At 39.9% G+C, this 13,728-nt stretch overlaps 1 protein-coding gene across 1 annotated transcript in view; it reads left to right on the forward strand.

The window, feature by feature from the left end:
• The first annotated feature begins 265 nt into the window (after positions 1-265).
• The window catches only part of LOC136706698 (NACHT, LRR and PYD domains-containing protein 3-like), a 29,806-nt gene continuing 16,343 nt past the window's right edge, over positions 266-13,728 (forward strand). The window contains exons 1-8 of the mRNA XM_066680291.1: positions 266-312; positions 1,751-2,002; positions 3,523-3,720; positions 7,626-7,899; positions 7,957-9,548; positions 11,272-11,442; positions 11,649-11,819; positions 13,313-13,486. Coding sequence (XP_066536388.1) covers positions 266-312; positions 1,751-2,002; positions 3,523-3,720; positions 7,626-7,899; positions 7,957-9,548; positions 11,272-11,442; positions 11,649-11,819; positions 13,313-13,486 — 2,879 coding nt within the window. The remainder of the gene's footprint in view (positions 313-1,750; positions 2,003-3,522; positions 3,721-7,625; positions 7,900-7,956; positions 9,549-11,271; positions 11,443-11,648; positions 11,820-13,312; positions 13,487-13,728) is intronic.

Genomic DNA, 13,728 nt, shown 5'->3' on the forward strand with positions numbered 1-13,728 from the left:
TGTCCATCAGTGAAGATTGTCCAGTGTCCATCAATGAAGGTCGTCCAATGTCCATCATTGAATAACCTCTAGTGTCCATCAGTGAATAACCCCCAGTGCCCATCAATGAACATCATCCATTGTTCATCAATGAAGATCGTCCAATGTCCATCATTGAAAAACCTCCAGTGACCATCAGTGAATAACCTCCAGTGCCCATCAGTGAAGATCGTCCAGTGTCCATCAGTGAATAACCTCCAGTGTCCATCAGTGAAGAAACTCTGAGATGGATCTTCCTAACTACAGCAGTGGAGGAGGAACCTCTGACCCAAAGTGAGAGAGACAATAACATCGCATTAAAATACGTAAAAATATTCACTTATCATTATATTACAGACACAATGCATTAGTGCTACTTTTAACATCCAGCTCAACAGAAATTCACTTGCACTAAATATCTAGTTAAACAAAACGAATTCTGCTCTAAATCCAGTTAAACATGACTTACTCTGCTCTAAATGCTTTTAAGCAGGACTACCTCTGAAATAAATCTAGGTCTAATACTCGTCTCATTGTAATTAATTTGGAGTGTGTCCCAGTAAATGAGGGGGTCATCTAAGTTTAACTTTGGAGAACAGAGAGGAGAATTTCAGTCTTCTTAGAGAATGTGGGTGGAGCTGGACATTTAACACACAATGACATCAGGTTTATCGATAGTTAAAGGGAAACTAATATAATGAAAATGTGTTAGGGGATTTGTAGTACAGGACAGGTGAGTGGGGTGCTGTGTTGTGTCATTGCGACTGCTGGTGATGAATTACATATAGCTCACATGGAACTGGTGTCACTGAGCACGCATTTGGGCTAGGTGACAGTGGGGCTAGGCAAATGTGTATTTACGGTTGTTGATGGATGGTAAGGCTGGTTTGATAAGCTGGCTTGGATGTCATGGTCTTATTTCAGTGAAACACAGCAGTATAGCAGTATAGTATCACTGTATAGCCCCAGCATTGAGCTCAGTGTTTAGTTTAGGTACTGGAGCTATCTAGTCCCATATGCTGTAAATGCTCATTATGTCGTAACTAAAGGTTAAACTAATTCTACCTTGACGTGTGTTCTCATTCCACACATCCATCCTACACACGCGGCACATTCACAGCTTCCCAGCCAAAACAACAGTCTGCACAGTAGCTAGGTGAGCTGGTGGCTAATGTTAACCGCAATGTACAGACGATAATAAAAGACGACAATATCTTCACTAACATAATATTTAGAAGATACTGCATTCAAGGCATTCATTCAGCAGCATGCCGCTGTTTAACTGGAAATCTCTCTGTTTTTAATGAGTTGTGCACACATTTTAAGTAGGTGTATTGAGGTAAAAGCAGGTAAAATTTAACCACTACATAACAGATATGTCTTCAGTCAGGGTTTGAAGACTGTAAGAGCTTATGATGTTTGAACAGTCAATGGAAGTTCATTCCATTATCAGAGTGCCAGAACAGAAAAAAGTCTAGCCTCTGTTATCTGTGTTATAAACTGATGTCTCTGTATAATTTATAACATTATCTGAACATATCTGTATTATAAACAGATCTTTCTGTATAATGCATAATGTATGATCTCTGTATGCAAATGTTACCTGAGGTGAAGAATAACTTAACATATTTTTATATTTTTCTTTAAATATATCAGTGTTTAGAGAGTGGTTATAGAGAAATGTTTAGGAAATTGTTAATAATTGTTGATAATATTTGTTTGGTGTTTTCAGATCACAGCCACAGAGCTCAGCATCTCCAGAACCCAGCTGTGTGTCTCTGAAGAGTGACCAGTCCATACCTCAACCTCCTAACTTCAGTAAAGGAGGAGAACCCAGCTGTGTGCCTCTGAAGAGTGACAAATCCATACATCAACCTTGTGGAGAACCACAAGGAGAAGAAGGAGGAGAACCCAGCTGTGTGTCCATGAGGAGAAAGTCCATAGATGTACCTCCTGAATCCAGCAGTGTACCCTCAGACCCAGAGTAAGTACCTGTCCTTCAGTGTGACACTGACAGTAATGAAGCAGTAGTTAAAGCCTCTTGGTCTTGGGTATACGTCCTCTTCTTCCCTGACACTATTGTTAAACCTTAACAGTAGATAAGAGACAGAGAGCATCTTCAGCTTCTTGCACACACCTGTAGCACGGTCAATGTGTTCCACATATTTTACTGCATTTCTAGGGAGAAAAACAACACAGAGTACATATTAATTCATATAGAAGCTTACTCAAGTAATTTTACAGAGAACAAAAATCACTAAAGAATAGCAGAAACACAGCCACACTGAGACTACAGAATAGCTGTGATAAGGTCACCGGTTCAATCTCCAGAACCGGCAGGAACATCCACGGCTGAAGGGCCCTTGAGAAAGGCACTTACCCCCCCAAACACTCCCCAGGCGCCGTGGATGGCTGTCCACTGTTCTGGGTGTGTGTTCACAGCCCATAGTGCATTAGCGTGTATGTGTGTGTGTGTGTGTGTGTGTGTGTGTGTGTGTGTGAGAGAGAGAGAGAGAGAGAGAGAGAAAGTGTGTTCACTGCCACAGATGGGTTAAATACAGAAGACACATTCTGTTGTACATTGTACAATGACAAATAATTGCACATTACATACTATATATAAGAGAAGGCAGCCCCCTCAGCAGTGAGCACTAATACACAGGAGTAAACCCAGACCCACAATTAAAGTGAGTAAGTCAGTAAGTGGACCAGAGTAATTATAGGCCTAAATTTGACCTTCTTGGGATTCTATAGTAGTGGAGTGTTTGCATGATGTTCATTGAGGAGGGCAGTGTGTGCAAGTTGACTGAGCAGAATGCTGCACTTGGTAGCGTGTGTCTGAGATTTCATATTTCAGCAATTCTCTTGGCCCCAACATAGAGTCTTTTTAGAGTCCTCTCAGTAACAGGCCCTTAGAATCATCCAAACCTAATCACCCATCAATTGCAATGACACAGCCTCTAATGATCAGCAGGCCCAGCCATTAGCACTGGTGATAGCAAGCAGAGAAACATCAAGCAGCAATGAAGAACCAGGCTCAGCAATCAGCAACACAGGAAGAAAAATAATACACATATACTGAATCATCTGAACAAAACAAACAGAACAGAGTTAGACACAGACAGAGAAGAGGCCGTCAAACAGCTGACTGTCAGTGTACTCTAAAGAAATTCTAATTTATTATAATTCTAATTTAATCATAACTACTTAAATATAATTTACTTCATATATTTACTTTTTATATACTACTTTTCACAACAGAAATATCATCACAAAGCAGATTTACAGAGCTCCTGGTCCAAGCCTCCTATGAGCAAGCTGAGGGTGATAGCGGCAAGGAAAAGGGACTCTTTCAGGACTCTCAAGGTCACCATACATAAAAAGAATAAAATCAGAGCAGGAGACCATATAGAATCAACATAGAAACAATAAAAACAGGTAAACATTAAAAAAGTAACATAAAATCAAGGGAGCAGTCTAAAGGCTGTATGCTGTGCTAAACAGGTTGATTTTGAGGCATGACTTGAAAATGTCCAAGGAGTCAATATTACGGATGTCCTGTGGGAGTGAGTTCCAGAAACGGGGGGCAGAATGGGTAAAAGCTCTAAACCCCATGGCGGTCATTGGGAACAGTGTGGGGACAGTGAGACTGATGGGTAAGGAGGATCTGAGAGTCTGGCAGGATCTGTTTAGCAATGGAATGTAATGGCATGTTTACAGATCATTCTTTCCAGTGGTATCTTATAGAGGGTGAATAATAGAGGACCAAGCATGGACCCTTGTGGAACCCCATATTTATCTAAATAATATGAGGATTTATTCTTCACATAAACAAATTGATAACAGTCAGACAAATAGGATCTGAACCCAAAGAGGACAGATCGTTTTATTCCTAAAGGATTTTCCAGCCTATCAAGTAGCATCGCATGATCTGTGATATCAAATACTGTGCTAAGGTCAAGCAGCACCAGAATAGAGATACAGCCCTTATCAACTGAAAGGAGTAAGTCAGTTACTCGTTAAAGCTGTTTCTGTGCTGTGATTAGGTCTAAATCCAGACGGAGATACTTCATGACAACTGCTGTGACACAAGATTTTAGAAATAAAAGGGAGGTTGGATATTGTCCTGTAGTTTGTGAGCTCAAGAGGGTCAAGGTTGTGTTTTTTTAGTAATTAGTTTGATTTCTGCTAGTTTCAGAGTTTTAGGAACATATCCTGTGTTGAGTGTTGAGTTTATTATTGCATATGACTTATGACTTTGCATAGATTTTAAATTTTCTGTCAAATGCAATCAATTTTAACATTTAAAAACGTCATGAAATAGTTACTACAACAATCAGAAGGGACAATGGTGTTGATTTAAATTTTTTTGCCAGTTAGTTTTGACACTAATTAAATGGGAAATCTAGTGTTCTTTTGTTGTTGTTATTCATAATTGAAGAGATACTGTGATTTGGCTTTAGATAAAGCATGTCTGTAGCCAGAGATGTTGTGCTGCCATGCAATTCAGAAACATTCTAGTTTTGTGTCTCCATTTATGAGCATCATGGTTATGAGCATCCTGTTTTAAAGTACGTGTATAATCACTGTACCACTGGCTTTTTCTCTCTAAATGGTTGCCAGACTGTATTTGCGCTTACTGGCTGACTGACTGACAGACACCTAATGCTGAAATGCACATGCGCGAATAGGAACTGTTACTTCAGTCGTATTTCACAGAGTGAACTTAAGGTGGTGCCACTACACCATCTGTGGTTAGATTAGCCGTATTTCACATTCCACTTCATGAACTAAATTTGGAACCGTTTGGTGGTGACCAGAGGTCCTCTTTTCCCCAGACAAGTCTCTTTGGGACCTAAACAAATGCATGCTCAAGTGTTCAGAGAGTTGAGAGCGGAACTGGGGACACACTTGTGCCGCTTCAGCACTGTAGGTCCACCGTCCACCGCAGAGCAGCTCAGTGTTTTACTGGAGCCTCCAACAGAAATGTGGTGAATGTTGTTGAGGTAATATTTATCATAGTCTCTTCTTTATGTTTGGAAAATGTTTCTGTGACACAGCCTTTTGTTTTCTACTATGTATTTAACAAACAGAAAGTCTTGTGTGTCACTATAATGGCATGAATACAGTTGTGTTCAAAATAATAGCAGTCCAATTTGACTAACCAGATAATTACTGTTTTTGGTATAAATTATATTACCACATGACAAACAATGTAACAGTTCGTGCAGTAGATTCTCAGAAAACCAACAGACTCAGCATTCATGATATGCATGCTCTTGAGTCTGTGTATTTGCATAATTAATTGAATGGGGTGTGTTCAAAATAATAGCAGCGTGGAGTTCAATTAGTGAGGGCAATCATTCTGTGAGGAAACAGGTGTGAATCAGGTGTCCCTTATTTAAGGGTGAAGCCAGCACATGCTCTACATGCATTTCTCCTTGAAAGCATGAGAAAAATGGGTCGATCGAGACATTGTTCAGAAGAACAGCGAGCTTTGATTATAAAGTTGATTGGAGAGGGTAAAACTTATAAAGACGTGCAGACAATAATAGGCTGTTCAGCCAAAATGATCTCCAATGCTTTAAAATGGAGAGGAAAATCAGAGAGACGTGGAAGAAAACGGAAGACTACCATTCGAATGGATCAAAGAATAGTCAGAATGGCAAAGGCTCAGCCAATGATCAGCTCCAGGATGATCAAAGACAGTCTCAGGTTACCTGTGAGTACTGTGACAGTTAGAAGACGCCTGTGTGAAGCTAAACTATTAGCAAGAAGTCCCCGCAAAGTCCCACTGTTAAAAAAAAAGACATCAACTGGCCTAAAGAGAAATGGAGAAACATATTGTGGACTGATGAAAGCAAAATTGTTCTTTTTGGGTCCAAGGGCCGCAGACAGTTCGTCAGATGACCCCCAAACTCTGAATTCAAGCCACTGTACACTCTGAAGACAGTGAAGCATGGTGGTGCAAGCATCATGAGATGGGCATGTTTCTCTTACTGGTGCTGGGCCTATTTACCGCACACCAGGGATCATGGACCAGTTTGCATATATCAGAATACTTGAACAGGTCATGTTGCCTTACGCTGAAGAGGAAATGCCCTTGAAATGAGTGTTTCAACAAGACAACGACCCTAAACACACTAGTAAACGAGGAAAATCTTGGTTCCATTCCAACAAAATTGAGCTTATGGAACGGCCAGCCCAATCCCCAGACCTTAATCCGATAGAAAACTTGTGGGGTGACATCAAAGATGCAGTTTCTGAGGCAAAACCGAGAAATGCAAATGAATTGTGGAATGTATTCAAAGCATCCTGGGCTGGAATACCAGGTGACAGGTGCCAGAAGTTCGTTGACTCTATGCAACACAGATGTGAAGCAGTTCTAAAAAACTGTGGTTATTCAACTAAATATTAGGTTAGTGATTCACAGGAATGATAAATCCCAAAAAAAAGAGTACATATTTTGAGTTAGAAAAGACAAATGCAGATACTGCTATTTTTTTGAACAGCCCAATGTTAATTGTTTGGTATTTTCTGTAAAGTAGTTAAAAATTATTAAAATTTTTCTTCATGTTTTGATTTGGAAAACAGTATGCAATGTTCCCAATGCATGGAAATAAAAACTGCTATTAAGATTTTGTGCTTAACTAATGTTTTTAAACACACTGCTATTATTTTGAACACAACTGTACACTGACACATCTCACTGTTACTGACTTTCTGACAAGTGAATTACATCTGTACGGCTTTGTGTTTAACTTTACACCACAATGTGGGAAATCTCCAGATTATTAAAGACCACCAGAGCGAGGTGTTACTCAAAATAAACGAGTCTGTGGATTAGTTACAGCACTTTTTATCTGTCGAACCCTTATAGAAATGTAAGCCAGTAATAAATATCTTGTTCCCAGCGATGCCCTGTTCCTTTATCAAGTGTAGATCACATTACTGATAAAATGTTCAGGTTCTTGGTTTTAGCAATGTTCAAAACCTAAATGTTATCTTGTTGTTTTCAAGTTGTTTTCTTGTTGGTAAACAAGTTGCTTTAATGTCGTCTCAACACGGTGCTTCAGTTTTGTAGCTTGGTGTGAACAGAAAATAACAGGCTTTCCCTGATCACACACACACTGTCAGCAACCGACAAGATAAACTATATTTATAAGACATTGATATAAAGCACCATAGATTCTCCAGACCTTCCAATGACGAGGGCATTTCCTGTTTTTTAAATACCAGAAACACATCTGTGACAATAACTATAAGGCTAATGGTAGTCTCTTTGCTCTTGTTTCATCTTGATTCGTTTTGCGCAATGTTATCTAGGTTTGTATACAACAGAGTCTGTATACAAAACATTTGTTTGTTATAAGCTCTAGGTCATTAGGGTGAGCTGGAAAAAATAATTTTAAGGGTGAGGCACAAACCAAAAATGTATTTTCTAAATTAAAGTCCAAGATTAAGAATTAAAAACTTTTCATTCATATGTACTAATTCATACTATATTGAACTACAATATGACCCACAGAGACCCTGAAAGTGATAAAGTGGTTATATGAAATTAATAAATGGATACTAAGATCATTCTTCCACTGTGTCTCCTTCAGGTGTAGCATGGATGATCTTCATAGAGTTTCAGAGAGACACAGAACCATCCTGAAGAACAGGTACGAGAGTTTATTTGAGGGAATCAGAACCCCAGAGAATAAAACCCTCCTGAACAGTGTCTACACTCAGCTCTACATCATCGAGGGAGAGAGTGAAGGAGTGAATGAAGAACATGAGGTTTTACAGATGGAGAAAACACCCAGGAGACACCAGCAGGACGCTCCAATCCACTGCTCAGACATCTTTAAACCTCTACAAGGTCCTGATGGAGGAGTGAAGGCTGAAGATCTCAGACTCAGAGACAGAAAAGAGGATAAAGGGGCAGAAGAGCAGGAGATCAGAAGTGTTCTGACTAAAGGCATCGCTGGAATTGGAAAAACTGTCTCCGTGCAGAAGTTCATTCTGGACTGGGCTGAAGGAGCAGCCAATCAGGAGGTGGATCTCATGTTTGTGCTTCCGTTCCGGGAGCTGAACTTGATTAAAGATGATCAGTACAGTCTTCATGGACTTCTGTGTGCCTTCCATCCTGAGCTCAGAGATCTGGACCCAGAGAAATATGACCAGCTCAGAGCTGTGTTTATATTTGATGGTCTGGATGAAAGCAGAGTTCCACTGGCCTTTGAACAGTGTGAGAAAGTGTCTGACATCACCATGACATCATCAGTGGGTGTGTTAATGACGAATCTCATCAGAGGAGATCTGCTTCCCTCTGCTCTAATCTGGATCACCTCCCGACCAGCAGCAGCCAATCAGATCCCTCCTCGGTTCATCCACCGTGTGACAGAAATTCAGGGATTCACCGACCCCCAGAAGGAGGAGTACTTCAGGAAGAAAATCAGGGACCAAGACCAAGCCCAGAAGATCATCTCCCACATTAAGACAGTGAGAAGCCTCCACATCATGTGCCACATTCCCGTCTTCTGCTGGATCTCAGCCACTGTTCTTCAGAGAATCATCACACAGAGTCACACAGAGATCCCTAAAACTCTGACTGAAATGTACTCACACTTCCTGCTCACTCTGACAAACATGAAGAAGGAGAAGTATGAGGAGAAAGAGGAGAGAGACCCAAAGAAACTTCTGGAGTCCAACAGAACTGAGCTTCTGAAACTGGCTGAACTGGCTTTCACACAGCTGCTGAAGGGCAATGTGATGTTCTATGAAGAGGACCTGAGAGAGAGCAGTAATGATGTCACTGAGGCCTCGGTGTATTCGGGGATCTTCACTGAGATCTTTAGGGAGGAGTGTGTGATCCTCCAGAGGAAGGTCTACTGCTTTGTTCATCTGAGTTTTCAGGAGTTCCTGGCTGCTGTCTTTGTGTTTCACTGCTATGAGAACAACATCATGGAGCCACTGCAGTGTTTTCTGCATGTTCATTATACGTTTAACAGTTCTGAGAGCTCTGATGATGAAAATAGCTCTGAAGCACATGCATCCAGAGTTCAGTTTAAGAAGGTTTCTCTGGATGATCTTCTGAAGGGAGCAGTGAATAAAGCTGTAGAGAGTCAGAATGGACACCTGGATCTGTTCCTCCGGTTTCTGCTGGGACTCTCACTGGAGTCCAATCAGATATTCCTACAGAGTCTGCTGAACCACACACACAGGAGACCAGAGAGAACCATAAAGCACATCAAACAATTCATCAAAACAGGTATTTATCCAATCCCTACAGAGCGCTCTATCAATCTGTTCCTGTGTCTGTCTGAGATGAAGGACCAGTCCCTCTACAGAGAGATTGAGGAGTTTCTAAACTCAGAGAAACACTCAGAAGTGAAGCTCTCTCCTGAACAGTGTTCAGCTGTAGCCTACATTCTCCTGACCTCAGAAGATGAGAAGGATGAACTGGACCTGAATAAATACAGAACATCAGAGGAGGGTTATAGGAGACTGATCCCAGTTGTGGCTGTCTACAAAAAAGCTCGGTGAGTGTTAGATCTACATCAGTGATGTTTCTCATATTCACATTTATATCACAGTTTTAATATATGAATATATAGTGTTTCTTTTGATGATTGATTATATTGTTTGAAGGTGAAATTTTAGTAATTTAGATTTAGTAATTTTTCTTAGTTACATGCACTATATCAACTTTATTTTGTTCAGAAATTTGAGAACATTGTTGAGAGCAGATCTGCATATTCAAAGTAAAACATAAACAAAATTATAAATATAGTGATAAAGTGATGAAAATTACAGCACACTAATAGAATTTAATTTAAAGAATAAAATTAATTGTGTAATACAGTAATTAAATCAAGAACAGCGAAGAAAAACATGAATATAAAACGTAAACCCCATTTCCAGAAAAGTTGGGACACTGCACAATGTTAAGTGTGATGGATCCAAAATGGTTATTTTTGTTTATTTTCAGTTATTTTCCCCTTCAGTACATGGGCACAGTATATTGTGTGCCTGTGTATAACATGTCCATATATGTATATTACCACCAGACACTGCTACACCCACACCTCTGGAAAACAGACAAGTTACAGCCTAGCCCATGATTTGCTGGAGAAGCTGCATGGTCTTGGTTGGCTTCAACTGGACATTGAAGAACATATGTTTGAATGCTGTTTACAGACTGTAGTTGGGAGACCTCAGTCAGTCTGGATCAAGAAGAACATCTCCAGCAACACCATGCTGAGCACTGGGGCCACCCAGGGCTGTGTGTTCAGTCCACTGCAGTTCACTCTGCTGACTCATGACAGCGCAGCAACGCACAGCTCAAACCACAATTATCAGTTCACTAATGACACAAGGGTGTCTTGTAAAGGACTGGTGTAGAGTTAACAATCTGTCTCTGAATGTGGACAACACTAAAGAGGTGGTGGTTAAGTTCAGAAGAGTAGGACAGGATTAATCTCCGCTGAACATCAACAGCTCCACAGTGGAGATGGTCAGGAGAACCAAATTCCTTGGTGTTCACCTGAAGGAGGAGCTCACCTGGTCCTTCAACACCAGCTCCATCACCAGGAAAGAACAGCAGTGTCTCTACTTCCTGTCAAGGCTGAAGAGATACTTGTGCAAAAGGTGTGAATACAGCGTATAAATGAGTCCAGTGTACACTGTATGTGGCTGGAGTATGGGAGAGTAGAGTTTTTGGTCAGGAGTGATTATCGGTTTACTGTGGAGTTCAGCAGAGTGATGGTGGGGGGAAATAAGCTGGACCTAAAGGTGGAAGAAGGAAACCAGGAGACAAAAGAAGAGAAGATGAAAATGAGGGGCATAAGGCTAAGATGTTCCGTATAGTGAGACCATTTAAGATTTTTCTAGCAGCAAATTTAACTTTGTAATCTTACTAGCAACAATAAAACCTCATGTATATGAAAACTCCCTCTGCACTGTTCTCTGCAGCCTCTGTTGATATGTACTCTTTCACTAAAAGTCATTATTTCACTCAGTTTACTCATTCGTTACTTAGCAAAGCCATCACACCTGGAATGCATCCACTGAGTGCTGTTTTTTCCACCTGTTGCAAATAAGAACAGCAGAATAGAAAAAAAATAGAAAATCAAAAGAGTACAACAAAACAAAAATGAAGGATCAACAATGTAAAAGAGGACAGGCAAATGGTCAATGACAGTCAACAAAATTAAAATTCTGTTTTTAAACTATTTGAATTCATAAAATGCTGTTTCTTTGCAGACTGAGTTGCTGTATTTTAACCAAGGACTTATGTGAATCTCTGGGATCAGCTCTACAATCAGAAAACTCCCTGAAAGAGCTGGACCTCAGTAACAATGAGCTGCAGGATTCAGGAGTGGAGCCACTCTCTGCTGCACTGAAGAGTCCACTCTGTAAACTGGAGACTCTCAGGTGAGTTTCATTGGTTATTAAGTATTTTTTGTGAATTAATTGCTCAACCGTAAAATAAAACACTGAAATACATGATTACATGACATTAATAGAGTTAGTAAAACAGACAAATTAATGCTTCCCTTTGTACAACATATCAAATGTAGTCCAAATAAAGATAGTATTCAAATTCTTTAACATATGTGCTCTGTAAATTATTTTTTCAGATTAGCTAGCTGTAGTATTGTGGACAAATTTTGTGAAGCTCTGGGATCAGGCCTTCAGTCAAATTCCTCCCTGAAAAAGCTGGACCTCAGTAACAATAACCTGCAGGATTCAGGAGTGGAGCTGCTCTCTGCTGGACTGAAGAGTCCACTCTGTAAACTGGAGACTCTCAGGTGAAGTGTCAACTTTAATGGCATAAAATAAGTCATGTTTTTCAGAAACATACATATAAATAAACAATGGAATGTGATCAGAACAAATTTGGGAATAAATCATTGGTAAAACACTTTTTGTAAATGCCTGGATTCACAAATTTTATACCTGTGCTTAAGGAGGTGTCTACACCTGTCAAAAAGGGCCATTTGACATGAATGTATTTTAATTTAGTAATTAAACATTAATACCGATTTATTGACTAAATAAATTAAAATGAAATTTCACTCTGCAAGCAAACAATTATCTTCTTCATATCTTAATCTTCTTAATTATCTTCTAATCAGCCTGTTACTCAGCCTGTAACATCCAGTAAATACAGGGCAATTGTTTGCTAAAACATTTTATTTCTTGTGGTCAGTCTGTTACTTCATTATTGCAAATTATTTAAATATAAAAGGGTTTAGGGTCTAAATACCCACCTGAGTAAATGGCTGATGTTGCACTGCTGCTGGATTTACGAGACAGGGCTCTGCAAGAAGAACTTTAGCATATTGGGAACTATACAGTTTTATAAGCTGAGAGTGATTATTTGTTGGTATCTATTCAGATCCATTCTTTTGTATTTGTGCAAAATTTTAGAGCCAGCTTTGAGAAGGGAGTCCAACAGATCCCATGCTCTTCCTGTACCTGCACAGGTGTGGTCTGTACTTGTCTCCTTGGACAATGGAGCATTACATGCAGGAATCTTTAAGCCCTAAATCATCCAAGAATCCTCCCAGGAATTTTAAGCTGGGATTACACTTGATGCACTGTAACTAACATGAGGGTGCACACCAAAATGAGGCAATTCAGTACCTGCACCACACACATTGGCCCCTGCCCTTTCGCAGTGTGTGGTCATGCACCCCAAAATTAAGGCATTTGAAGGAGCTTGTGTAGAGCAGGAACAACTCCACAGGCATTTATCCCTCTATGAGAGACCATAGAGAGTGTCAAATGGCTCAAACTCATAGAAGGAAGTTGTGTCAATTATAAGTGCAAAAAAGATGCATATTCACATGCACTTTAAAGAAACATTGATTTCTGCTTAGAACTGATTTTTAAGGCTTTTTGCTGTGATTCCTCAGCCTAAGGGCTTCCTTTTATGGTAGTCATTTGAAAGTCATGGGTGTGGATTATGGTAAGGGTATGCTAATAGTAAAGAAAAGTGCATGTCTGCTTAAAGGGCAAACCACTGGTATTTACTGACGTACACATGTTGTCCTTTTACATCTGGTATTTATGCAGCATTCATGAATCTGGCAGAAAGTTTTTGGGAAGGCCAAAAAAAAAATCCTGAAAGAGGATCCCGTTTGGAAGAATGAAATGGGACAGCGGCACACTACAGAAAATGTTTAATATATTTTATTCTATAAAGATTTTTTTAAATAAACTTAGAATAAATAAAGCAACAAAGAGATTTAATTATCATCCTCTCAGTTTTAATTGTTCCCTGTATATTCCTTTCCAGACTATATAGCTGTAATCTTCAGAATAAAGCTGGTGGAGCTCTGGGAACAGTGCTACAATCAGTGAACTCCTGTCTCAAATATTTGGACCTCAGTAACAATGACCTGCAGGATTCAGGAGTGAAGCTGCTCTCTGCTGCACTAAAGAGTTCTCTCTGTAAACTGGAGACTCTTAGGTGAGATTTCATGATATTACGTGCACTTATACACTGATGGTAATAACTTTAAGGAATCAGATTCCATTATTGCTAACTGCAGTCAGCCATTACACATACATTCATCGACTGCTGATGTTCCCTCCTGTGACCATTGTGAACAGCAGGAGAGAGTATAACACTACAAACAATAGAAATTCAGTGGAAACTCATTGCAGCTCAAAGGGAGCAAACAAAGTATGCAGAGCATCAGATGGCCTACA

The sequence above is a fragment of the Hoplias malabaricus genome, chromosome 9 (assembly GCF_029633855.1).
Source record: "Hoplias malabaricus isolate fHopMal1 chromosome 9, fHopMal1.hap1, whole genome shotgun sequence".
In the NCBI taxonomy this organism is placed as follows: domain Eukaryota; kingdom Metazoa; phylum Chordata; class Actinopteri; order Characiformes; family Erythrinidae; genus Hoplias; species Hoplias malabaricus.